At 38.2% G+C, this 27,649-nt stretch overlaps 1 protein-coding gene across 1 annotated transcript; it reads left to right on the top strand.

Annotated features, from left to right (window-relative positions):
* Positions 1–1,306: 1,306 nt before the first annotated feature.
* CDC23 (cell division cycle 23) lies at positions 1,307–27,501 on the top strand. The gene is made up of 16 exons (XM_027856567.1): positions 1,307–1,473; positions 1,567–1,639; positions 16,945–17,082; positions 19,444–19,486; positions 19,769–19,874; positions 20,498–20,630; positions 22,141–22,318; positions 22,401–22,498; positions 22,676–22,757; positions 24,274–24,427; positions 24,541–24,660; positions 24,954–25,029; positions 25,385–25,446; positions 26,133–26,211; positions 26,291–26,410; positions 26,564–27,501. Exons 1-16 carry the CDS (start codon positions 1,319–1,321, stop codon positions 26,732–26,734), a joined length of 1,788 nt encoding a protein of 595 aa, XP_027712368.1. The 5' UTR covers positions 1,307–1,318; the 3' UTR covers positions 26,735–27,501.
* Positions 27,502–27,649: the final 148 nt, after the last annotated feature.

Here is a 27,649-nt window from a genome sequence, read left to right as displayed (position 1 = left end):
ACTTTGCACAGCCCTCCCTTACTTAAATCCAATTTCCTTGCATGTCATGGCATCACCTCCCTGATGTCATGGTCTTCTTCCAGAACAGGACAAACTACAATTGTTAGGAAGTTTTCCCTCATAAGGATTTTAAATTAGCCTCTGCAACAACTTGAACCCACTGTCTCTCCCCTAGGGGGCCGAGCAAAACTACTCTAACCTTTCTTCCTTGGGACAATTCTTCAAATACTTGAAAAATGTGATCATCTATACCCAAAATCTTTCCTTCTCTGAGTAAACATCCTTAGTTCCTTGAAATGATCTTTAAATGACATAATTCCCAATTCCTTCACCACTTAAACTGTAGCTGATTGATCTCCTTAAAAGAAATTTCTTCTCTTCCCTCAAGCCTGCTTCCCCGGCTTCCTTCAAAACACGGTTCAGTTGCCAGCTTTCTACTTGAGATTTTTTCTATCCCTCCCTCACCTTTTTCAGCTCTCTCCCTTGAAATTACTTTGCTTTTATTCATCTGTGTATATATCACATCACCTTCCTCCTTCCTCCCAGCCCCCTTTCAAATGTAAACTCCTTGAGGGCCGACTTTTGTACAGTGCCTCTAACTACAGTCTCGTACTGTGCCAGGCATAAAAAAACAGACCAGTCTATACCAGGTCTAGTGGCAAGATATAGATCAGGAGGGCTGGAGATGGCCCCTAGTAGGCACTTAATGTTTTTTTTGATTGAATTGAGTGGTGGTCATCCTCTCTGGTGAACATGTTACAGCCGTAACTACAAATGCGTCTGACATAAACACAAGAAGCGAGAACTTTGCCCTGAAGACTCAGGTGAGTTAGAAAGTACAGGCCGCACCTGGTACTTGGTTAAATTGTCAGAACTTTAGCCCCGCCCCCAATTCTGACCACGCCTTTCATCACCATAGGAACAAACCAAGCCTACAGGGTCCCACCCAGCTCTACAAAGGCTCCGCCCACCAGTCTTGTCCAGCATCCAATCATCGTCCCCGGTTCACGTCTAGCACCACTCCTATTTGGGAGGGGCCCCCAGCTCTCCTCTTCCCTCCTCCCCCCCATCCCCCGCCCAGGTGTCGGGGTCCTTTTGACTTTTTAGTTCAGACTTTCCCGCCTCAACGACACCCAGCCAATCAGAGGTCTCAGCCTCTGAGCCTACCCAGTCTATTCTGAACCGGATGAAAAGCCCTAGTTCTGATTGGTCTTTTTGCCACGGGAGGTGCCCTATAGCCACGGGGCTCCTTGCTAGGTGATCACCAGTAAGTATCACCTCGCGTGATTGGCCAGGGTAGGGGGACGGAGCCAGGAAGATGGCTGCTCTGGTCTCCGTCGCTGCGGCATCTATGCCTTCTGTGGTGGCTTCGGGGACCTGCAGCGACTTCTCAGATCTGCGGGAAATCAAGAAGCAGCTCCTCCGGATAGCGGGGCTGAGCCGGGAGCGGGGTTTGCAGCACAGTGGGAAATGGTAAGGCTTCAGGGCCTGGAGTGGGAAGCCGGGCCTGGGCCCTGTGCTTCAGATGCCCCTCTCCCTCACTGACTCGGCCTTTCTCTGTTTCAGGGCCTCGGAACTGGCCTTCTCCCTGGCCCCTTTGCCCCTGTCTGAGCTGCCGCCGCCTCCACCCATCACTGAGGTAATATCTTTTCCCACCCCCACCTTCCCTCCGTTACAGGTGCCTGAATAATGACACCTTGCTTATCTCCCGGCCCGGGAATTTACAAAACATTTACAAAACTCTTTGTATACCATGTTTCATTGGCTTCTCAGAAAAAAAGGTAGCAGTCCAGGTGTTACTGTCTCCATTTTACAAATGAGAAAACCCGGGCTAAAAGGATTAAACTGAATTAGCAGCATAGGGTGTAAGGGTAAAAAGAGCCTTAGAGATCACTTAGCTCAGCCACCTTGTTTTATGGATGAAATTGAGACCCTAAGAAGTGAAGTGACTTGCCCAAAGCCATCCAGCTAGTAAGTGTAGAGCACTAACACAGAATGGAAAAGGACTAACAGGTCATTCAGTCTAGGGACCAGGATCATTACATCTGCAACATCTTAGACTTGACAGTTGGTTGTCTAGTCTCCCATTTAGAGATTTTGATCGATGAGGAGGCACTCCCAATACCTCATGAGCAGCACATTCTACTTTGGGACACTTGTAGTTTTTAGGAAGTTTTGCCTTACAATGAACCTATATTTGCCTCTCTGTAATATATACTCAGTGCTTTTAGTTCTTTCCTTTGTGGCCCAGTAGAGCAAATCTAATTCCTCTTCAACTTGACAGCCCTCCATATACTTCAATCAAACAACAGACACTTACTAAGTACCTAGTATATGGCATTTGGGGTTGTTAGGTGGCGTAATGGTTAGAGCACTGGTCTTGGAGTCAGAAAGAGCAGAGGTCAAATATGACCTCAGACCCTAGCTGTATGATCCTGAACAAGTCACTTAGACTCTGCCTGCATAAAACTGGAGAAGGAAATGGCAAACCACTCCAGTGTCTTTGCCAAGAAAACCCTATGGAGAAGTTGGTTCATGGGGTCATGAAGAGTCCAAACACATATGAACAACAACAGATAAGGCTTGTACTCTGCTAGGTGATGGGGATACAAATAGAAAAAAACAAAACTTCCTACTTTGTGTTTTTGTGTGTGTGTGTGTACATGTATATATGCTACATAAATATAATATTGGAAGACCATTAGTAGTTTGGAGGAATCATGAAAGGCTTCATATAGAAGGATGTGCCTGAACTACATCTTTAAAGAGTAGGATTCTATGAGAAAATGTACGGGGAATGTATTCAAAGTATGGTGGATGGCCAGTGCAAAGGCCCCATAGCTGTCGGGCACTTTGCTAGGTGACTGCTGACAAGTATCACTTCTTGAAGAAAAGGTTTCAGAGAGGAGGCATAGGGGAGAATGGAATGATAGGTCTTTATGGTTAGAGGAATGTCAAAGGTTTGGGTCAAAGAAGTGGAATACTTATGGGTAGTAGTGAGATCTAGAGTGTAAACATCCCTGGGGAATGGGAAGAGGGCTTGGAGGATCTGAAGAGCAGGGCACAGGACTTGAGATTGATGGACTGGGAAGTTGGGATGTTTGAGGAATTATCAACAAAAATGTTGAAGTCTCCTAGTATAAGAAAGGAGTTGGGAAGGAGAGGAAGACAGTGAGCTAGGTGCTAAATTCCTTGAGAAAGGAGTTGGTAGACAACAACTACTATGATTTGAATAAGGTGGAAAAATTGCAATTGAGTGAACTTAAAAGGAAAGGTTTCCAAATAATATCTACAAAATTGGTGGCAGTGAGGAGCAAGGATTCTAGCTCTATTTGGGAACAGTGTAGATTGTGTGTGGTATGGGATGTAGTATTTTTTAGGGGAAGCCAGGTTTCAGTGAGAGCGAGAAGATGAAATATGAGATGAAGAGGTCCAAAAAGAAAGGAAATTTGTTGACTACAAAAGGTGAATTCCAGAGGGCACAGTAGGAGTGGGCAGGAATGGAGTGAGAGGTGGGGTAAGATTGAGGAAGGTGGGGTTGACAGAGTTGGAGGTAGAGGTTGGGCATAGTTTACTGCTGGGTAGTTGGTGATTAAGCAAACCCTGGATTGGGAGACTAGCTTGAATACGGCTAACATGTCCCCACTAAGTTTTTCCTTCTCTAGGTTTCATTAACCAACTTCGTGGCAAGTGTTCTTGCTACTATAACACAGCTGCTTCCAACTTATAAAGTGCTTTTCTCATAGTAATGTGAGTTGAGGAGTAAAGGTTTTTTGTCATACCTTTACATTTTGCTAAACATGTCTCCAGTCACTTGCCATCTCTAAAAATGTAGGTTCCTTTTCTATAAAACTAAAGCCTGGGACGTGATCTTTAAAACTTCTCCCTACACTGACATCCACATTCAACTTTGAGAGAAGGCAGGGCAGGGATTATTTATCCTCATTTTAATAGATGAAGAAATTTAGGCCCAGGGAGATTAAGCAAACTTGTTAATGGTTGGTTCCATAGCAAGTATTATATTGTGACTGGACCCAGGTATCTTGATTCCTAACCAGGTGTGTGCATTATACCATGGCACTTCTTCATAGGATCGGTGAAATCCCTTTCTTCCTAGTAATTTATCTTCATTCCTGTTCTGTGTCCTTCCAGAATAGTCATTCTTACACATAGATCTGTCATTTCACTCTTCTGCTCAAAAATACTCAATGGTCCCTCCAAGTAAAGTTCAAACTCCTTTGCTGGCATTCACGACCCCTATAATTTGGTGCCATTGTACTTTTCCAGCCTTATCCATGTGCTCAAATTGAGCTAAACTAGACTACTTATGACTCTTGAACATGTCTCTGTACCTCTGTTGTCAGTGTATTCTGTGTCTGGAATGTCTCCTATCTCCTTATTTGCCTGTAGAATTCTTGTGCATCATTTAAAGCTCAACCAAATGCTCTCTAGGAGGCAGTATAGTGGAGAGAATGGTAGATTTAGAGTAATAGCACAGATTTTTCCTCTGATATTTAATTAGCTGTGTGGTCTTAGGCAAGTTATTTAACCTCCCTATGCTTCAGTGCTCTCCTCTTTAAAATGAGGCTTTGGACTAGATGATTTTTAAGGTCCCTTTCTGCCCTAAATCTGATCCTAATTCTTCCCAAAGTCTTTTCTGATTTTCTTCACTTCCACCAATTAATAAATCAATCAAGTGCCTACTACCTGTTAAGAACTGTGCATGGTGCTGGGGATTCAAAGACAAAAATTAAATAGTTCCTGCTTTGAAGGATTGGGAGACATATGTAAAAACAAACTATGCTAAGTTATCACATGATAACTTCCTTTGGGAGGCTATAGCTGCCCAATGATCAGTAAAGGCCTAATGTGGCGCTTTAGCTCAACTTTGAAGGAAGCAAGAGATTCTAAGAGGCAGAGGTATAGCGGGAGAGCAGTACAGGTTGTGCAGAGGCACAAGTATAGGACAACAGGAGATGGAACGTTGTGTGTCAACAGCAGCAAGGTTTGTTTGGAACATAAAATGAATGAAAGGAGAGTGATATTTAATAAACTTGGAAAGATATACTACAACGAGATTGGGAAGAGTTTAAATGCTAAACAGAAGAGTTTGTAGTTGATCCCAGTGGCAATAAGGAGCCATCAGAGCTTTTTGAGAAGAAGAGTAACATATTCCTGTGCTATATGTGTGGAAGGTGGACTGGAGAAGGAAGAGATTTGAGTCAGGGAGACCAATTAAGAGACTGTCACAGTAGTGCAACTTAGAGGTGATGAAGGTCTTAACTGGAATGGTGGCTGTGTGGATGGGAAGAAGAGGATGGATGAGAAAGTGGTTGTGGAGGTGGAATTACTGAGACTTAGCAGCTAATTGGATATTGGGGTGAGGAAGAAGGGAGGATGAGGGAGGGTGAAAAGTTGAGAGGAGACTCTTGATGTTATTGTCCACTTGAATACCTAGAAGGGTGACAGTGCTTTTCATAGAAATAGATAAGACATCTTGAGTTTAAATGTATGAATGTATGAAACATTCAATTGGAAATGTTGATTAGGACCTATCTGCTCAGGTATCATACTAGTGTATTAAAGAGTTATGATACAAAATTTTATTTTTTAGTAAGTGTATATTCTAGTTATCAATATTGGATTCTAAGGCCCCTACTGGATTATATGTTTCTTGAGGTAAGGAGTCATAACTAATCTAAATTTTAAATATTACCTCCCATGTAATATAGGTCTTTGTATACACACACACACACACACACACACACACACGCCCCTTAATAAATGTTTGTTGATTAATTGATCCCCATAGCACCCTGGAAAGGAAGATGTGCTTAATTACCTTCTAATAAAATGGAAGCAGATGATTTGGTTTAGATTTCAATTACGAATTTGGATCAGAAACCTGAAAAGGAGAGTTTTGTTGAATTAAGTCTGAGGTATCCTATATTTAGTTCTAAGCAATCTACCTAGAAACCTAAAAAGAAAACACCCAAACACTAAAATTAAGGCAGCCTAGGTTCTGAAATTTATCCCAAAGCCAGAATTGGAGAAATCAGAGGTTTTCTGTACATGATGGAGCTATTTGTGATTCTTTTTTTCTAAAATAAGAGCTAAAATAAGGTCTTAGTTTTAAGTGCTTTCCCCCTACTTTTTGGTCATCTGACCACTAAGTTGCGGCAAGTGATATTGATTAGCTAATATTTGTTAGCCAGCATTAGATTTATTACTGTACTGATAAACTTCAGTCTTCCATTAGGTATATTAATCTAGTGTGTTCTTTGAAACATTGTGTTGTATCTGTTGTTTCCATGATGGCTCTATATTTGTTTTTTTGAAAACTCCTTATGATTAAAATAACTCATATTGTGATTTAAAGTTTATAAATTTTCCTCATAACTATGAGGTAGGTTGTGAAAATATTTATATTTTCATATTACATAGAAGGAAACTGAGGCACTTAACGTGACTTGCCCATGGTGACACAACTAGCCAGTGTCTGACCTGGATCTGGGCCGAGGAGCCTGTACTCTCGGTCTAGTACTCTGCACCATTTGATGAAATGTTTCCTTAATTTCTTGTTAAGACTGACAGCTAATCCGTCTTTGATCTTGTGAATTTAAACCAGAGTGAGTCTTAAAGCTTTACCATTATTTCCCTAGCTCTTAAGAGTTTTGCTTAGGCTTTGCAGATGCATTGTTGGGAATAAAGACAAGGAAAACCCTTTCATGGGAAGTTTTGTTTAAAAAAAAATAAACTTAACTGTCTGCCAACATACTCAAATATGAAAGAAAATGTTGTATATGAAACCATATACTTCCAGTCATTTTTTTTTTTGAGTGTATATTAGTTTTACTAAGGTAGAAATAAAATCTTCCTCATTGTGTCTGTGTCCCTTCTGAACTTCTGTGTATTTTTGGTCAATTTAGTGCCTTCCAAATGGCTCCTCATTGCCTCTGGGATCAAATACAAACTCTTCTGCTTGGCATTTACACCCTTTACAGTCTCTGTGTGGCCTGTCTTTCTGGGCTTGTTAAATATCACTTCACCTCATGCACTTTATATTCCAGACAAACTGGCCTCCTTACTGCTGCTGACACACAGCATTCTCTCTCCTGTGGTCCTTTATCTGTGCATTTGCTCAGATCTTCCCACAGCCCACACTGCCCTCCTGCTGTACCTCTGCCTCTTAGAATCTCTTCCTTCCTTCAAAGCTGAGCTAAAGTACCATCTCCTATACTAGGCCTCTCCTGATCATTGGGCAGCTATGGCTTCCCCTACCTAGTTGTAGTCAGTGCCTATATTTGTTTACTTCTTCTGTCATCACTACATCATTTATGTCTTTCCATATTTATTTGTATTGTTTACACTTGTCATTTCTTACGGCATAATAGCAATTCTCAATGTTCATATATTAGAATTTGGCTAACCATTCTTCAATTGTTGTACAAAATGATTTTTCCCCCTCCATTTTTGTGTTCTTTTTGTAGAGTTAGACTTTTTTTTTCCCTTATAAATAGTGTCCTTAAGATATGATCTTTGTAATGGAATCCTTTACTTACACTTACTGTCTTAATTTCTTTTTACCCCCTTGCCTTATTGCTATAGTTAGCATTTCTTCTGTGTAGTACTGTTAAGAGTGGACAACAGTACCTTTATGGGAAAGATCATTACCTATATTCATATAGTGCTAGTTTTTAGTTTCAAAATTTTAAAATCATATTAAGGTGGAAATATGTTTTGCATGACTGCCCATGTATAACCTATATCAAATTCCTTGCCTACTCAATTAGGGGGTGAATGTTAAAAATTGTTCTTACGTGTAATTCGAAAAATAAAATAAGTAACTGTTAAAAATGTCATACTAAGGAAAATTTCATTCTTGTATTTCTTGTTGGAGGAACATTGAAACATTGTATCTTTAATGTAAAGTTAAACAATGAATCTCTCAGAAGTTGACAATCAGACATCTTGTAGGATCTTATTATGTCCAGTTCCCTCATTTTACAGATGTGGGACTGAGGTCCAGAAAAGATAAACCACTTGTCCAGGGTCACAAATGTTTATTGGCTGACACTGACATAGATGACTAAAGATTTGAACCCAAGTCCATGGACTGCAAATTCAGCACATTTTCTACTATAGACTATACACACCACTGATGGTTGTTTTTTGTTTGTTTATTTTTATTTTTACTAGGGGTAGGGGAGGGAAGAGTGAGCTTTCATACTTTTATTTTCAATTTTTAAAACTATAAACAACTTGTTAATTCTCTTTTTTTCTTGCAAATAAAAGCATTCCTGTATATAAATTTGCCTTTCAGTATGGCTTTGGCTAAATCCCAGAAATTTTAATAGGTTTAGTTGATTAGCAAGCATTTAGTATGTTCCTCCTATACACTAGGCACTAGAAATACAAATGCAAAGTTGAGGCAGATCCTGCCCCTCAAATAGCTTGTATTCTGTTGGGGGCACACAATATATTCAGAGATAAGTAAATGTAGAGTGTATCTAGATAAATACAAAGTAATTTGGGGGAAGTCAGGAAATGCCTCTTCAAGAGAGGCTGGAGGTTCAAAGAAGCTGAGGTGCATAAGGAATGTATTCTAGGCATGAATGATAATCGGTGCAAATACATGGAGATAGAAGGTCTAATGTTATGTATATAAATATTATATTTGTAATATCTGTTTATCATCTTTGTAATTTGCTCTTTAACCCAGACATTAGTTAACAAGTTTTTTTTAAAGTTTCTATCTGTATAGGCCTTCATATTTTTGTTATTTTCTGTGCTAGTTACTTTTTTTTATTGTAATAGGCAGAGGGATTAGATCTGTGATTTCAGTGACATGGAGAACTCTTGGATGAGGTAACTCTTCTGCCAATGCAGGTCAACCTTCTCTACAATTTACAGTCTTAGATAGTTGCCCAGAGCAATGAGAGAAAAAGGAACTAGCTCAGGGCCACACATCCATTGTGTGTCATATTGCAGTATTTCTAAATGTAGTGTTTATAATTTCTAACTTTTTCTTTGGGTTCTAGAACATTCTGTTTTTGTTAATATTTCATTCATTTGCAAAAAAGGGCCATATTCCCTACTTCAACTATTCAGTATTCTCTATATGTGTTAAATTCAGTTTCTTTATTATGCTGTAAATGTTAGTTTTCTTCTTGATTTTGTTTGTAATACTCCCATTAGTGGGGCCCTTTGAAATCTCTAGCTTGTAATTATTTTTTCTCTAATTCTTTTACTAATCCAGCTAACTTTTCCTTTATAATTTCCCTATGACATTAGGTATGTAGATGTTTAATATTGCTGTTCCATGATTGTCAATATGTTATAAGCATAATTTTCTTGTTTATTTCTTAAGATTTCTCATATGATTTCAACTTTTTTCCAATAGCAACACTGCAGTTTTAGATTTTTAGAATAAATTCAAACATAGTAAATTTTAATCCATCCATTTGTCTTAAATTTTTGTGTGTCTCACTGTGTTAGGTTTGTTTCTCGTAGTCATATATTGTTTGTTTTTTTCCTAATTTTTTTTATTAATAAATTTATTTATTTTTAGTTCTCAACATTTACTTCCACAAGATTTTGAGTTCCAAATTTTCACCCCATCTTGCCCCTCCCCCATCCCAAGATGCCATGCATTCCAAATACCCCTTCCCTTAGTCTGCCTTCCCTTCTATCTCTCCCCTCCTTCTCTTATCCCTTTCCCCTTCTATTTTCCCGTATGGCAGGATAGATTTACGTATCCCATTTCCTGTATTTCTTATTTCCGAGTTGCATGTGAAAACTTTTTTTTTAAACGTGTTTTTAAAACTTTGGGTTCCAAATTTTCTCCCTTCCTCCCTCCCCACCCAACCTTATTGAAAAGGCACGCTACTCAATGTAGGTTATACATGTGCAGTTATGCAAAACACTTCCATAGTAGACATACCTGTGAAAAACTAAGTCTATTTCCCTTAATGCTATCCCGCCCCCCCATTTATTCTATTCTTTCTTCTGACCCTGTCCCAGAAGTATATGCTTCTGGTTACCCCCTTTCCCAATCTGCCCTCCTCTCTATCATCCCCCTACTCTCTTGTCTCCTTCCCCCCCTATTTTCCTGTAGGGTGAGGCAGATTTCCATACCCAATTGAGTGTATGTTATTCCCTCCTTAAGCCAAATCCTATGAGAATAAAATTCACTCATTCCCTCTCACCTTCCCCTGTTTCCCCTCCACTGTAAGAGCCTTTTCTTTTCTGTTTTTTTTTATGAGATAATTTACCCCATTCTACTTCTCCCTTTCTCCTTCTAGTATAATCCTTTCTCACCCCTTAATTTTGTTCTCCAGATATGACCCCTTCATCTTCAACTCACCCTGTGCCCTATATCTATCTATCTATCTATCTAGCTATCTATCTATCTATCTATCTATCTATCTATCTATCTATCTATATATACATACATATAATTCTTTCCCTCCAACTACCCTAATACTGACAAAGGTCTCATGAGTTACAAATATCATCTTTCCATGCAGGAATGTAAACAGTTCAACCTTAATAAGTCTCTTACGATTTTCTCTTTCCTGTTTACCTCTTCATGTTCCACTTGAGTCTTGTATTTGAAACTCAAATTTTCTATTCAGCTCTGGTCTTTTCATCAAGAATGCTTGAAAGTCCTCTATTTCACTGAATGACCATTTTTCCCCCAAGTGATTCTTGGTTGTAATCCTATCTCCTTTGCCCTCTGGAATATTATATTCCATGTCCTGTGGTCCCTTAATGTAGAAGCTGCTAAATCTTGTGTTATCCTGATTGTGTTTCCACAACACTTGAATTGTTTCCTTCTGGCTGCTTGTAATATTTTCTTCTTGACCTGGAAACTCTGGAATTTGGCTACAATATTCCTGGGAGTTTTTCTTTGGGGATCTCTTTCAGGAGGAGATCAGTGGATTCTTTCAATTTCTATTTTGCCCTCTGGTTCTAAAATTTCAGGGCAGTTTTCCTTGATAATTTTTTGAAGGATGATGTCTAGGCTCTTTTTTTGATCATGGCTTTCAGATAGTCCAATAATTTTTAAATTATCTCTCCTGGATCTGTTTTCCAGGTCAGTTGTTTTTTCCAATGAGATATTTCACATTGTTTTCTAATTTTTCATTCTTTTGAATTTGTTTTACAGTGTCTTGATTTCTCATAAAGGCACTAGCTTCCAATTGCTCTATTCTAATTTTTAAGGAAGTATTTTCTTCAGTAATCTTTTGGACTTCCTTTTCCGTTTGGCCAGTTTTGCTTTTTAGGGCATTCTTCTCCTCATTGGCTTTTTGGACCTCTTTTGCATTTGGGTTAGGCTATTTAAAAAATTTTTTTTTAAGATTTTTAGGCAATTGGGGTTAAGTGACTTGCCCAGGGTCACACAGCTAGTAAGTGACAAGTGTTTGGTCTGAGGCCGAATTTGAACTCAGGTCGTCCTGACTCCAGGACCAGTGTTCTATCCACTGCGCCACCTAGCTGCCTCTGGGTTAGGCTATTTTTTAAGGTGTTATTTTCTTCAGTATTTTTTTGGGTCTCTTTTAGCAAGCTGTTGAGTTGTTTTTCATGATTTTCTTGCATCACTCTCATTTCTCTTCCCAGTTTTTCCTCTACTTTTACTTACTTCTCAAAATGCCTTTTGAGCTCTTCCAAGGCCTGGGACTGATTTCGTATTTTTCTTGGAGGCTTTGAATGTAGGAGCTTTGACTTTGTTATCTTGTTCTGGTTGTATGTTTTGATCTTCTTTGTCACCAAAGTAAGATAATATAGTCTGACTCTTTTTGCTCTGCTTGCTCATGATCCCAACCAATTACTTGAGTTTTAAACTCTTTGTTAAGGTAAGAGTCTGTTTCCAGTGTGGAGAATGTACTGTCCCAAGCTTTGGGGATTTGTACAGCTGTTTTCAGAGATACTTCTAGGGACCTGAAAAGTGTCAGTTCTTCCAAGGTGCTATGATAAGGGATAAGGTGTTTCCTCTCCACTGCCACAACAAGCTCCACCACGCCAGCACTCCTCCTCGCCCCAGGACCGCCCCTCAGAACTGTGACCCATATCCAAGCACAGGCAAAGCAAGAGATTCCTGCCTCAGCACTGGCAAAGAGATCCCTCCAATCCCACTCTGATCAGCCACTAGATTCCCCCTCAGTCTGTGTGCCCGAAGCTCAGGAGGGAGCCACGGCCCATGCTCAGGACTTGCGGCTGAAACCTAGCTTCTCTCTCTCACCGAAGTCACAGACTTTTCCCACTGACCTTCTAAGTTGTCTTTGGCGTTACTGGATTGAGAAGTCTGGAAACCGCCACAGCTGCCCGCAATTCAGTCCTCTGAGGCCTGCTCCAGGTTTGCTGTGGCCTGCGTGCCCATGCCGAACTGCGCTCCTCTCCCCGCCTGGCGTGATATACCTTTCTGATCAACCATCCAGGCTGTCTTTGGCTGGAAGTTTGTTTCACTCTGTCTTTTTGTGGGTTCTGCTGCTTTAGAATTTGTTTAGAGCCATTTTTTTTAGGTAGTTGGAGCGGTTTGGGGAAGAAGTCAAGCAAGTCACTGCTTTCCCTCTGCCATCTTGACTCCGCCCCCCAAAGTTGTGTCATATATTGTTAAATGATATTTTTCATCCATTCAGTAACCTTTTTTTTATTTCTTTAATGGAATTCATTGAAGGTTATAATTTTTAAATTTAATTTATTCTCTATCAGACTTTATTTTGTTCATTTTTATCAGAAAGGAATACCATCTTGTTTTACTTGTAATAGTCTCTGAATTTTAACACACACTTGCACAATACTAAATACAATTACTATATCTTCTATTAACTCTGTAACTTTTAAACAAATTCAGACTTTTGTATCTCCTCCTCTATGATAGAAATTTTGCTCTAAGATTTTTTCCTTCTCTCCATTCTATTGTTTTTGCCTTTTTTCTCCTTTATTAGTAAATATGATACCCATAATAGCCTTATTCTTCTTTCCCTTTTTTTCTTCAAAACCATTTGCCAATCAGAACAACTATTCTTTTGATTATCCTTACATAATTTCTCTTTGTTTACACTGAGATTGCAACTAATTATTCAGAGTTGTAATTGTCTACTTTTCATACCCTGTTGTTATTCTGCTTTCTTTTTGGTTTTGCATATCAAAAAATGTTCTTCCCTGCCACAAGATTCAGAAATTCATGTGGACTCCTACATTGCCATCTTTTGTCTCAAAAGAATGTTTATCTTACCTGGAAGACTGGTTTTTGGGATGAACCCATATTTTTTAGTTTTCAGAATCACTTCTCTCTGTAACAGTCTTAGACAGTTAAATTGATTTTTGGAAGGTAATCAGTGTTTTCTTTTATGGCTACTTGTAGAGTTATTGTTTTGATTATAATTTTTTTTGTTTTGTTTTTGTTTTTTTGGTTGGGCAATGGGGGTTAAGTGACTTGCTCAGGGTCACACAGCTAGTAAGTGTTATGTGTCTGAGGCCGGATTTAAACTCAGGTCCTCCTGAATCCAGGGCTGGTGCTCCATCCACTGTGCCACCTAGCTGCCCCTGATTGTAATTTTTAAGCTTAACATTTATGGCAGAATCTCTTTTCTGAGGAGCCAAAAACCTCTCAGAAGCCATCTACTTTAATCCATACTTGAACCCTTTATAATATACCCAATAAGTGGTCGTTTAGCCTTTGTCTAAGGATCTTTGGTGAAGAGAAACTCCCTATATTTCAAGGCTTCCTATTTCAATTTGAGATAGTTTAAGAAAAGTATTGATATTTTTCATTTTTACATACCTACCTAGTTATCCTTTCCCTTCCCCTTCCCATTGTCACATTCCTAGTAATAAAGAATACAGACAGGGAAAATAGCCGTTCATCAAAACTAACCAATGTGTTGAAAAAGTCTAAGAAATTTTTGCAGTGTTGCACATCCACAGTCCATTTGGGAAGCAGTTTTAATTGGTAAATGTTTTTCTTTACATCAAGGTTAAATTCACCTCCATGAAGCTTTTTATTCATTGCTCCTAGTTTTTCTCTCTGGGCCTTGAAGAACCTGTTTGATCCTATTTCCATGTAATATCCCTTCAAATACTTGAAGATGTCTGTCATGGGACCCAGTTCTCTTCTTCTGCAGGTTAAACATTTCTTCCTTCAGGTAGTAAGAAGAGTTATGAATATATTTATAATTGATTAGTAGAAAGAGTGATGACTTGGAGTCAGGAGAACAGAATTTAAATGTCAGCTCTAATCCTAACTGGGTATTCTGGGATCTTTAATAATGAGAATTAAATAGTACTATACTGTTACTATCTGTTGTAGAAGTATTGTGAGGAAAGTACTTTGTAAACCTTAAAATGCCATAGAAATTTCAAGTATTAATATTTTCAGATTATTGACTTATACTCCCATAGCCATTGCAGTCTACTAAGAATAGGCTATGTCTCTTTATATCAGTGTGTTAATTGCTATTCCTGAGAGTTGTGATATCTTGAAATCTTCAGGTTTTGTTTTGTTTTTTACCATTTGCTAGCATCAACCAGTTCCCATATAGTAAAAATATATAATTGATATGGGAGGGGGGCAGGGAAAAACAAAGAATCATAAGAAGAGTGAGGTAGGAACAGAAATTAAACCTCAGTGAACGCTTTTAATGGACAAAACCTTGAAGTTTATATGGATGAAGTGGGTGGCAGAAATTTTCCCCCTTAAATATATACCTCAGTTTCCTTAATGAAAAATGGAAATTTTATGCTTGTATCCTGGGCTTTCATCGATATCATTGTATTTTAAAACTATCCTGAAATAGTGTAAACATAATACATTTTTAGTGGAACTGTGAACTGATCCAACCATTTTGGAGAGCAGTCTGGAATTATGTTCAAAGAGTTATAAAACTGTTTATATCCTTTGATCCAGCAATACCACTGTTAGGTCTGTTTCCCAAGGTTATGGGGCGGGGAAGGAAAAGAACTTATATGTTCTAAAATATTTATAGCTACTCTCTTTGTGGTGGCAGAGAACTAGAAATTGAGGGAATGCCCATCAGTTGGGGAATGGCTAAACAAGTTCTGGTTTGTAATTGTGCAGGAATACTACTGTGCTATAAGAAATGATGAGCTGATTGATTTTAGAAAAGCATGGAAAGACTTCCATGAAATAATGAAGAGTGAAGTGAGCAAAACCAAGAAAATATTCTATGTGGTAACAGTAATATTGTTTGAAGAACAACTGTGAAGAACTAAGTTATTTTAAGTATTGTAAATACTCAGATCAACAACAAAGGACCTATGAAAATGCTATTCACTTCCAAAGAAAGAATTGATAAATAGAAGTATATATAGTATGATTTTTTTACATATATATATATATATGTATATATATATATCTGTGCCTAATGGTTACTTTCTCAAGTGCAGGGTGGGCAGGGAGGGAGGAAAAAAATGCACAGCAGAGAACAAAAGAACTCCAAAGGAAATGCAGAAAAGCTTTGAAAACAATGTGTATATTTATTACATAGTTTTTCCAAAAAAACTAAACAGTGTGAAATGGAAATTCATGGTTTCATATTGAATCATCTTTTTGTATTGTGTACATGAAATTTTTTTTTGTCTTTTTGCATTTAGGTTGAAATGAATTAAATTTTTTTTAAAAAGATAGTGTAAGTAAAAATAATTAGCAATTATTTTGCATTTATGTGGGAGTTTAATTTCAAATAAGACATCATATAATATCTTCATAAATATATAATATCCTCCATGAAGTAGTATAGATTCTTATACTTATTTTTTTCAAAAGTATAAGTTGTTTTATTCTTTTATTTATTTATTTATTGGCTAGGCAATGGGGTTAAGTAACTTGCCCAGGGTCGCACACCTAGTAAGTGTTACGTGTCTGAGGGCAGATTTGAACTCAAGTCGTCCTGAATCCAGGGTTGGTGCTCTATCCACTGCGCCACCTAGCTGCCCCTAAGTTGTTTTATTCATAAAATGTTGGAAGACTTTCTCTTTTTTAAAGTGGGTCTAAGAATTTTTAAAACAGATGAACTGTAATCTAATATTATGGTACCTGGTTCCTCTTAGTAGTCCTTTGCACTCTCTGGTTGCCTTTTATCTTTCATAGTTATTCTTTCCCCACATCTTTATGAGAGGCAAGTTTAGGAAATTGGGTTATGCAGTATCGGATGAGGTTAGAAATATCTTATTGAAACTTGATTGCCATTTTAAAAGTAAATCTTTCTTTGTGTGTTAATTTCCTTATTTGAAATTGTTAACTTAATAAGTGTCTCCTTTAGTAATTAATTCTTGCCTTAGCTGTTTAATAACTAGATGAAAATTGAAAATTTCTGTTATTGGGATATTGCCACATACCTATGTATTTGTGATTGGTTAAGTACAGCTTTACATTTTAACCTTCCATCATGTTGTTATTCCTGAATTAATATAATTTAACAGTGAACAGTGATTTTGGGGGTAATTGTTTTAACACCCTTTCTTCCTTTTATTAAGCAACTAAGGATAATTAAATAGTTTTTCTAAGACCTTCATATCAGTCAGCAGCAGAGCCAAGATCTGGAAGTTCAATAAGATATTGCTTGTATTCAAATTTTCAGTGTTTTCTAGGTGCATATTTCTGGGTTTATGTCAGCATAAGTGATGACTATAACATTAAATTATGTAGGAGATTTTCTTTTCAGGAATTTTATTGCTCTCTTATTGTAAATTTTCAACATGAATAAAAAAGTGGTAAGTGGAAGATGTATGATTAGTGTTAGTGGCAGGAAATAAAGATCAACAAGGGGAAGGAAAATAGGTATTTCTTCAGTTTTGAAATTCACGAATGTATTTCCTAGAATCTCATTGCTTGCTCTCTACTACCTGTGTTTTTCTTTTCCCTCCTTTTTCTTTTCCCTCTCAGGGAAAAAAAAAATCTTTCCAAATTTTCTTTTCTAGGAGGATGCACAAGATTTGGATGCTTATACTCTGGCCAAGGCCTACTTTGATGTAAAAGAATATGATCGGGCAGCTCATTTCCTTCGTGGCTGCAAGAGCCAGAAAGCCTATTTCCTGTATATGTATTCCAGATACCTGGTGAGAACCATTTCCAAATATGAATGTAGCATTTATTAAATGTTTACTGCCTGCAAAGCTCTAAGTGTTGGGGATATGAACAGAAAAGCAAGACAATCCATACTCTTAAGGATCTCCTGTTCTAATTGAGGAGATAACACATAGGGAAGATTTCAGTTGCAAGTCAGATGAAACAGTACTATGGTCCATAGGGTGCAGCAGTAAAACAGATATCAATGCCTCTTCTTTAATGACATTTCTGCCATGAAAAAATTATATCAGTTTCTGATGTTTATTCATTTGATAGTGCCAAAGACTTTGGTAGCAAGAATTTTTCTGGCCTTTAGTAGCTATGGCTGCAGCACCTATAGGAGCAGATATAGCTTCAAGACCTTAATACTTTCTTATTATTATAAAAATATTATTATATTCTTATTATTGTAAATAAGGCTTTTTTTTTTTTTTTTTTGGTGAGGCAATTGGGATTAAGTGACTTGCCCAGAGTCACGCAGCTAGTGAGGTTTATGTGTCTGAGGTCGCATTTGAACTCAGGTCCTCCTTACTCCAGGGCCAGTGCTCTATCCACTTTGCCATCTAGCTGCCCCTAAATAAGACTTTCTTACAAAAAGGAAAATGTTTTTCTTTGCTTTATGTAGCCAGATCTTGGGTCAATTATGCTCACTTGTAGGTCAAATCATCCTGTTAATGATTTACCCATATTTAATTTTATCATCTTGAACTTTAAAGTAAGCCAGAGATATGCTTGGATATTTTCTTGCTAATAAAATTGAGACATATTTCTCATTAATTTATCAGTTAACTCAAGCCCCTATCCCAGTTCATTAAATATTATTTATTTAATTCATTTAATAAACTGGAGGAATCTCCTTTTCCAATAGTAGTTATGTATAGCTCTGTATACTACATCCCTTAATTTCTTGGGATTAATAAATTTTAAACTTAGGGAATATATAATTTATTAATGATAAAATCTCTAATAAAACAGACAATTATTTACAATATTTTAGTTGTGAGAGAGCACAGCCAGAGTAATCTTCTCTTAGTTTGGTGGCAAATGATTTGTTTTCCCTTCTGGAAACACAGTTCTACCATTTGGTTGACACAAGATACAAAGTAATGTCTCTCAAGAATTCTCTTCATATTTATTCTCAAGATAAGAGTTAAATTCAGTCTCTTAGGAAAAAAAAGTTACTTTAATTCTTTTTATTTCTCTTCAGCCATCATAAGTAAAAGTCTCTACAGAATGCACTATAAACTCTGAGTTTTCATAGACTCTCCACAAAATTTTTACAGTGTTTCTTCATAAATTAATATTTAAGATAGTTCTAGCAAGAAAGAAGTTTCTCTTTACTTTCTTTTTTGTATTTTTCCTCCAGAACTCCTCATAGATCAAAACTGAAACCAAACTGTCCTGTACTCCATATGGAGAAACACCTCATAGAATGACAGTTATAATTCAACTGTAACTTCAAACTGCCCTTTCCTCAACATCCCATTTGGCTCTTAAAGATATAGTAACAATATCTATAGTCTTTATGGGAGGGTCTAGGGAACTCGGTGTTACTCTTAAATTGCGATTTCAATAGGTATAGCAAAGAGCTACTTATTGAAATAGGTTCCTAAATAGCCCACCATGGTGATGAAAGAAACTTAGAAATATTTCTGTTGGGGTCCAACTTCTGGGTCATATGTTTCAAGTTATGATGATAAGTTAAGATGTTAAATACTCAAGAATTGCCATTGTATACTGTAGTGTAAGTAGCCTGGCCTGTCTTGACCTAAAATCTCAGTTGGTGCATTTTGTTTCATTCAAAGCTGTTAAAATTTGTTTCGGGCACTTTGCCCATGTTTCTTTGACTTCTAGAGCTGTAATGGACACTTTCAGTGCTTTAATGTTTTTCCTGTGATAGTTTGCCCTGCACACTGTCAGATGTGTATCAATAAAGATGTGAGCCATGAAAGAGTACCTTTTGACCAACTCACCAAAATTGTGAGCTTTGAGTTTTACTAAAAAACTGATTTCAAAAATTATACTTCACTTATAGACTTTGCAGTTTTCTTTCTAGAGTTCTATTCAAAGGGACTTCAAGATACTAACAGTGTTTTAGACAAGCAGCTATATAAAGAGAAGCAGCATTTGCTGAAATATGGAAGATGTACTCTTTTGAGGGCAAATAACATCATCAAAACTTTAGAGAGTGATGAAGTGAAACAAATATATGCATTGACCAGTTGTAGATACTGTTTTGTGTGGACTAAGGCCATTAGGAAAAGTTTAAAAATATAGGCTAGTTTTTTTATTGTTGTAAACAGGTTTTAGAATAAACAATGAAAGACCCACTTTTTGATTTTCCTTTACAGTCTGGAGAAAAGAAGAAGGATGATGAAACAGTCGACAGTTTGGGTATGAAGTTCTTCATCTTACCTTTTGGAAAAAAAATAACCAACAAACCGATGTGTATGTTTGTTAAATATGATTGTTGGGCTGTGTAAGAGTTGAATGGCCAAAAGCCTCTTTTTTCAACCAAATTAAGATAGCTTTAAGGTTGACTGGCTCCTTGTAGCCCTTGTTTCTTAGAAGTACTAAGCAAGTGTGAATTCTTCACTTCATGCCACAAGGAGTAGTTAAACCTAAGAGAATAAAGCAAAACTAGTTTGATCTTCAGAGATTTTATTTTGTTCATAGGCCCCTTGGAGAAAGGACAGGTGAAGAATGAAGCCCTTAGAGAGCTAAGAGTGGAACTCAGCAAAAAGCACCAGGCACGAGAGCTTGACGGATTTGGCCTTTATCTGTAAGTCTGATTATTGGAGGTTTTTGTTTTTTCCTGAGTTGAAGAGGCACAGTATAGCAAGGCACCAGAGCATAGCAGAAAGAGCATTAGGCCAGAAATCTGGAGATTTGGGGTTTAGTCCATGATCTTCCTCTTATTGGCTATGTGATATTTTAGTCCATGATCTGTTTTTTATTGGCTGTGTGCAAGTTATTGAATTTCTAGGAGCCTTATTTCCTACATCTGTATAATGAAGCCAATTGCACTGGTGACCATGTGGCTTTTTTGTGAGTAAAGCTCTTTGTAAAACATAAAGATAATCACTAGTATTGATGTATGATAATCACTAGTGTTTATGTAGCCCTCTAAGATTTGCAAAGTACTTTAAAAATATTATCTCATTTTTTATCCTCACAATAACTTTAGGAAGTAGATGCTATTATTATCCCCATTTTACAGATGAGGAAACCAAGGAAGGTGAGGTTAAGTGCCTTGTCTAGAGTCACAGCCGGTACATGTCTGAGGCTGGATTTGAAGTAGCATCTTCCTGACTTTAGATCTTTCCCTCCCTCACTTGAGTGATAGTTGTCATGTGAAGTCTTGATTTTTGCTTCATGCTCCCTGATGATTTTCTTGCCTCATAGGTATGGGGTGGTGCTTCGGAAGCTGGACTTGGTAAAAGAGGCCATTGATGTTTTTGTGGAAGCCACCCACATTTTACCTTTACACTGGGGAGCCTGGCTGGAACTGTGTAACCTGATCACAGACAAAGAGATGGTAAGTTGAGGAAGGAGCTATGAAAAATCTTTCACGTGCAATTTCCATCCTGTAGACTAGGTAACTGTGAAAATACTCAACCAACCCTTTCAATTGTTATGAAATTTTGCTGGCTAATGTAGCTGGCTCTTATATATATTTTTTTATTTGTTTTGCTAATATGGAAATTTGATTTTGAAATTAAAGATCACTGGCTAGTTAGTGATTGATCCTCTGTTGCTACTCATGTTTCATTGTTAATATTGATTTGGTACCAAAATTTGATTGGAAAATTCTTCACATGGAGTTTTACTGCATTGAAACTTTGTTACTTTCCATCAGCACTGTTTAGCTTTCAGTGCAGTCCAGCAGTTCCATTGCTGCCCCTATAATTTAGGAATATTTTTTCTGATCTTAACAATTGAATTAAATGAGTTTAGTTAAGTTCTCTGAAAATTTGATAATTTCTTTGATGTTGATGTCTTTGGCACTTTTGAGCTGGATCATCTTATAGTTTGTTTCTATTTTTTCAGGTATTGTTGCTATCTATTAAAAGAGACTAACAATAAAAGTCTCTTTTTTGGCATATTTAAAAAGCCGAGTTGTCTTGTCTTCTCTTTTCCTCTGGTCTTTCCTTCCCCTCTCCCCCAACGAAGATGCTGCCTGATGACTTCCAAGTCTGCATTTTTTCATCTGTCATCTCACCCAAGATTCAGTCACCTGACTTTGTCTGTTGGGCATTTCCATGTAGATGTTTTGTGGTTACCTCAAACTCAACATTACCAAAACTAGAAACTTCCTCTTTTCTTGCAAATAAGTTTCACCTTCCAACTTCCTTTCTCTGGCAGTGGTACCATTATATCTTGACTTCTCTTTCTCCTTTTTTAAGAAAATTCTGTCACATCGAAATGCTTCTGCATAGCTCATGGAGCTCCTTATAGTCTGGCGAGCTCTCTCTGTTTCTCTCTGCAGACACTATATAGATACATATATATACCATATACATATATAGGTGGGTAGAGAGAGAGAGACTTGTTTCTTCCTCTTCTATACATGCACTGTCCAGTCCATTCAGCTTCATTTCCTCACTGTCCTCTTCACACTCCAGACTCATTTCCTTCCGTTCTGTTTTTTCACTTGTGATAACCTTTTCTTCTCTCTTCTCTTATCTTCGTGCTAGCCATTCTTCAAAGCTCTTCTCAAGTTCTACCTCCTTCTTGAAGCCTTCCTTAACTTGCCTGTCTCTGAATTCCTTACTATAAACTTCTAGTCTAAATGTTACAACATAGCACTTCATTATGCTGTCTTGTGTTGATCATTATTGGTCTCTGTTTTGATTTTGTTTCTTAAATTAGAGTTTAAAAATGTTGAAGTCAGGGATCTTGTCTTTTATTTTGCTTAATACAATGCTAAGCCCACAGTAGATACTTAGTAAACTGCTGGTTGGTTGGTTGATGTTTGGGAAGGGAGTTGGGGACATAAATTAGCCAATTTGTAAATATATCCTGTCTTTGATCTTAATTGCTACCAGCTGAAGTTCCTGTCCTTGCCAGACACCTGGATGAAAGAATTTTTTTTGGCTCATATATATACAGAGTTGCAGCTGATAGAGGAGGCTCTACAGAAGTATCAGTCGCTCATTGATGTGGGCTTTTCTAAGAGCACATACATCATTTCCCAAATTGCAGTTGCCTATCACAATATCAGAGGTAAGTGAGGCAGGGTATTGAAATGCCATGAAGCCACCAAATAAGTACCTTTGATACTTACTGAACTCTCTTTATTGTGCAGATATTGACAAAGCCCTCTCTATTTTCAATGAATTAAGGAAGCAAGACCCATACCGGATTGAAAATATGGACACATTCTCCAATTTGCTGTATGTTAGGGTGAGCTGTTTTTCCTTTTTGCCTTGACTTCTTTAAGTAATACTGATTCAGTAATCTATTGGGTATAGGTATCATCCAGCTGAATTGATAATTTTTCCTCCAGTTAACTTTTTTTTCTATGTGAAGTTCTGCGGATTCCTTTTTCCATGATCTAATTTATTTTTTCTTTTTTTTCAGAGCATGAAGCCTGAACTGAGCTATCTGGCCCACAATCTATGTGAAATTGACAAATATCGGGTAGAGACCTGCTGTGTGATAGGTAAGGGTCATTTTTCTAATTGGAGTGTTGGGAGTAGGTAGGGGAAGAGGTTAAAGAAGTCAGTCCTTGGGGTAGAGGAGCAGAAAATTAGTGCACAGGATGAGTCAGGTTGATCTCTTTTTTTCTGCCTGGCAGCATTATCAACATTCATATGAATGGGTGTTCCTGTTAAAGTGGTAACCATCCAAAGCCTAGATTTCATGATGGTAATTTTCCCTTGAGACCGGTTTTTAAAGTATTAAGTTCATTTCTGAATCTCTTAACATTAGGATAGTATAAGCAAACTGAAGAGAGTTCCCAAAATGGAGTAGTCCTAGTGATGAGGGTAGGACTTATAAAATAAAATGGGGGTAGGGGAGAACTTTGACCAGATTCCCAAGAAGAATGGTCAAATTGCAGATTTCAGGATAAGAGAATGGATCTGAGATATCTTTCTTCCTTTTTCTGACTCTTTGGAAAAATTAGTTGTAAAGCTTACAGCTAAATTGTTTTTTTCTTGAGAGAGAAATATTTAAAACATTCAAGAGGGTGCATGGTGAAGTTGAGAGAGCTGGCTTCAGTCAGAGAGAGCTGGATTCAGAGTCAGAAAGACCAGGTTTCAAGTTCCATCTTTAACACTTACCAGCTTTGTAACCCACTGAAAATCACTTACTAATCTCTTAGTGCCCCAGGTAATTCTTCAGGGCAACAGCTGCTGATCTGCACTGATTGAGGATATTTTCTCACAAGGAGTTCCCTCTACCGATTAAATCATGGGTACTGAACAAAAAACAAATATGGTCTTCAACTTAACCATTTAAACAATTCAGTATAGGCAGAAGAAAAATTTATCAATGAGTATAACTTAAGAAAAATATTTTATTTTTCTAATATAACTAGATAAGGGAAAGCATGTGATAGGGAGAGAGGGGAAAAAAGGGACTGAGATTCTGAAGAGAGAAGAAGCAGAGAGACTTGGAGAGAGAGAAACTGACATCCATTTGCCTGACCCCATTTTCCACGGCATTCCTTTCCCTGCTGGCATCTGTTCCCAAGGCTTTGGTCTTAATTGGCTTCTTTGTAGCAATCATAGCTTTTTTTCCCCCATCCTCTATCACTAACCCAGATTCTGTGATGTACCTGATCTTCAGTAGTATCTCCTGCTTCCCATTCCTCTACTGCCTGGCCTACCTACATTTGACATTCCCACTATCCATTTTCTCCCATGACCAGACATCTGGGACTCTGTCACTAGTCTTCTGCTTTTCCTATCTCACCATCAATGGCCTTCTGTCTCAAGATACCAGACCTTATGTCTTGCTATAGGAACTCTGCTAGATTTGCATGAAATTGTTTTTGTTAATTTTAACTGCATGACATAGGGATAGCAGCTTTGCAGATACTTAATTTTAGGAAACTTGCCCTGAGCCAGATGAAATAGACAAAATGCTAGTTTTGTCTCCAACTAGTTTCTTTCTGTCCTAGGGAATTTCTGTTTGTGACTAACTAGTTTTTCTTATTTTCTTGTTCTTCTCAGGTAATTATTATAGCTTACGTTCCCAGCATGAGAAAGCAGCCCTTTATTTCCAGAGAGCCCTAAAATTAAACCCCCGATATCTTGGGGCCTGGACCCTCATGGGACATGAGTACATGGAAATGAAAAATACATCTGCGGCTATCCAAGCTTACAGGTATGTATGTGTGCTGGGGTGAGGCCAGATTGCATTAGGCAAACAAGTATTTTGTGGGTATCGGCATTGTTCCAACCTATCCTCACATATGTAAATACATTTTCATTCCTCAGACACGCTATTGAGGTAAACAAGAGAGACTACAGGGCCTGGTATGGCCTTGGACAAACCTATGAAATTCTTAAGATGCCGTTTTACTGCCTTTATTACTACCGAAGGGCCCACCAGCTGCGGTAAGTCTGACACTTTGGTGTGGGACAACTTGATGCTAATTAAGATTAATCAGCGTCCACTGATTAGTTGCTTAAGAAATCAGAATGAATAGTTTGACTTCCATAAAATCTTTGACACTGCTTTGGATTCATTTAAAGTTTTTCCTTTGGGGAACTCCATTAATAAATTTAGTAGTGTAATTGTATAGGACATTGAAAAGCAGTAAGATAGTCTATACGTTGATTTGGGTTGGTGGCAGTGGTTGGACAGAAGTTACAAATAACTGCTGACAGCAGTCTCCCTTATCTTGTAGGCCCAATGATTCCCGTATGCTAGTGGCCCTAGGAGAATGTTATGAGAAACTCAATCAGCTCGTGGAAGCCAAGAAGGTGCCTGAGGTTGGGTACTGGGGCATTGCATGACATTTTTGCAATTTAATGAAGGTTGGTCAGTCTGTTTCTGATGTCATTTGGTGTTGATCTGATGCATACACCAGTCTCCAGCAGGGTATGTGCTGGGCTCTATACCTTGTCTGCTCACATGCAATTCCCTATCAGGCAAGGCAGGGCCAGAAGCCACGGTTTGTGGAAGGCTGTCTGTGGCCAAGTGCCTGCCACCTGAACTTTGTTGCACAAGCAAGTGTTTGTTCTTCTGCACTCTGAGCACCAGCCTGAGCCTCAAGGTAATTGTCTGCTTTTTGGTAGGCCTGGGGTGGCTCCAGTAACCACTTTGTCCCTTTGGCAGTGTTACTGGAGAGCTTACGCTGTGGGAGATGTGGAGAAAATGGCTCTCGTGAAACTAGCAAAGTGAGTAAAAAAGACCAAATGTTCTTAAGTGTTTGAGCCCCATACGCTCTGGGAGTGTCTGGGAATAATCCTAAAAGGGACTAAAGATGTAAGACTTGCAAGAAGTCAAGAAATATGATTTTCCCTTAGGTAAATTAGGGCACATCAGTATATCATGAAGAAGTTCTCAACTAGGTGAAGGGCTAAGAATGAACTAAAGGAAATTTACAAGCAGTGCATTGGTATGGTGGAAGGAGGAAATTAATCACGTACTCAGCATGACAAAGAGTTAGGAAAGCTCTTTTGTCCTACGCTGGGTCATTTTTGTCCTTGGCTGTGGCCAGGACAACTTAGAAACCCACATAAGTTGTGACCAGTTGATAGGTGGGTTGTTTTTTTTGGTTTTTATTTTTTAAAAGATGATCTGATTCCTTCTAGCTTCTTCCTGGGTTCCCAAAAATATAAGTTGTTTAATTTCCTCTAGAATTGACCCTCCCAGTTCTTCTCATATTTATCATTAGCAAAGTAATGATATTTTTAATGGTGGTGACTATTAAATATACAGGTCATTACTAATGCCATGGGTTGTTTATATTTAATATTTTTTACTTTCATGTAGTCCAGTTTATTTTAGACTCTGGGCCTGTGTTGATTGTGTGTTGCCTTGGTTCAGAGATCTGTTTATGCTTACAGTCCATTTCTTTCAGACTCCATGAACAGTTGACTGAATCAGAACAAGCAGCTCAGTGCTACATCAAATACATCCAGGATATCTATTCATGTGGGGTATGTGTCAGAGGCACGGGAATTAAGTCAGCGCATCTGTCACTGTCACTTCAGTCATTTCTGTTCTTTGTCTTTTTAGGAAATAGTGGAGCACTTAGAGGTGAGCACTGCTTTCCGATATCTTGCTCAGTACTACTTTAAATGCAAACTCTGGGATGAAGCCTCAGCCTGTGCACAGAAATGTTGTTCGTTCAATGATGTGAGTGCCAGTATTCAGCCACGATTTCTGATTTGAACATAGTGTGTCTTCCAAGGGTGGGAGTTGTCAGGCTGAGGGACAACTTTAAAGTATATAGTTTCAAAAAGAAGTATTAACCTAACTTTTTTGTAACTTGGGATACATTTGTTTCAGACTCGAGAGGAAGGCAAAGCCCTACTTAGACAGATCTTACAGCTGCGGAATCAAGGAGAGACTTCCACCACCGAGATATCTGCTCCCTTTTTTCTACCTGCATCACTTTCTGCTAACAACACTCCTACACGCAGGGTGTCTCCCCTCAACCTCTCTTCCGTCACACCATAGACTACCAGTTTCTACGTTGGACTCAGTCCCCTATTAAGTCCTGACTCATAGACAGAAGCTGGATCTGTTCTTCAAGGACCTCATCTCTTTCAGTTTCTGCATTTGGAGACCACTGCTTAAGGATTATATAGGGTCAGTGCTCCAGCTGTAGGCTGATTGAATCATGTCTGAAGAAGACATTCTCTATTTGCTACAGTTAGAGCAGCTGGACTCTTTAGGAAGCACTTTTCTCTCCCTCCTGACTCAGACTAGCTGCAGTTTTTAGTCCTTTTTCCCAACCAAAATCTTTTAAAGAACAACCCTTTACAGCACTTTAGCAGGTGATGCTGTAAGAGCCTTGTTTCTTTGCTCCTTGGTGGGATTGCCCTTCTGAAGCTGAGGAAGGCAGGCAGCTCTCCCAAGAGCTCTGCTTTCAGCACGTATGGGATGCTGTTGGAACAAACCAGGTTGTCGAAGCTAAATACTCAAGAAGCAAGGTTGCTAGTAGCTTGCTGAAACCTCTTTCAGGCTAGGACAGCAAAGAGCAAACTGTTGATGCTGTGTGGAGGGGGAGATGAAGCCTGGACAGGCCCCTGGTTTCAGCTCTGAGGTGTGGGGCAGAAGATCAAGCTGTCTTACTCAACGAACAGTATTCATTATGTTCCTGTCTAGAACAATGTATCTCACAAGTGGCTCTCTAACTTGTCATGGAGGAGAGGGAGAGCCCGGACCGAAGACTCGTATCTGAAGAGCCAGTCTGTTTTAATAAAGATATTTTTTTAATCCAATTTCCTACATTAATTTTTCCAAAATTAGATCAGGGTGATGGAACCATCCCTTTTTTAACAAGTATTTCAATACATTTTATATTAAGCACAGCTTTGAAAAACTATCCCCCATTGAAGAAACCTTTCCATGGTGACTTAATATAAGGCT

The sequence above is a fragment of the Vombatus ursinus genome, unplaced genomic scaffold (genome assembly GCF_900497805.2).
Source record: "Vombatus ursinus unplaced genomic scaffold, bare-nosed wombat genome assembly UNPS02011572.1, whole genome shotgun sequence".
Classification (NCBI taxonomy): Eukaryota; Metazoa; Chordata; class Mammalia; order Diprotodontia; family Vombatidae; genus Vombatus; species Vombatus ursinus.
The sequence above is the reverse complement of the archived record's forward strand: the minus strand, read 5'-3'. Positions and strand labels throughout refer to the sequence as shown.

Coding starts and splice junctions, on each gene's coding strand:
- CDC23 (XM_027856567.1), top strand. CDS start 1,319: ATGGCTGCTCTGGTCTCCGTCGCTGCGGCATCTATGCCTTCTGTGGTG. Junction 24,661..24,953: donor CGAAGGGCCCACCAGCTGCG/GTAAGTCTGACA, acceptor CTTATCTTGTAG/GCCCAATGATTCCCGTATGC. Junction 25,030..25,384: donor AGCTCGTGGAAGCCAAGAAG/GTGCCTGAGGTT, acceptor TCCCTTTGGCAG/TGTTACTGGAGAGCTTACGC.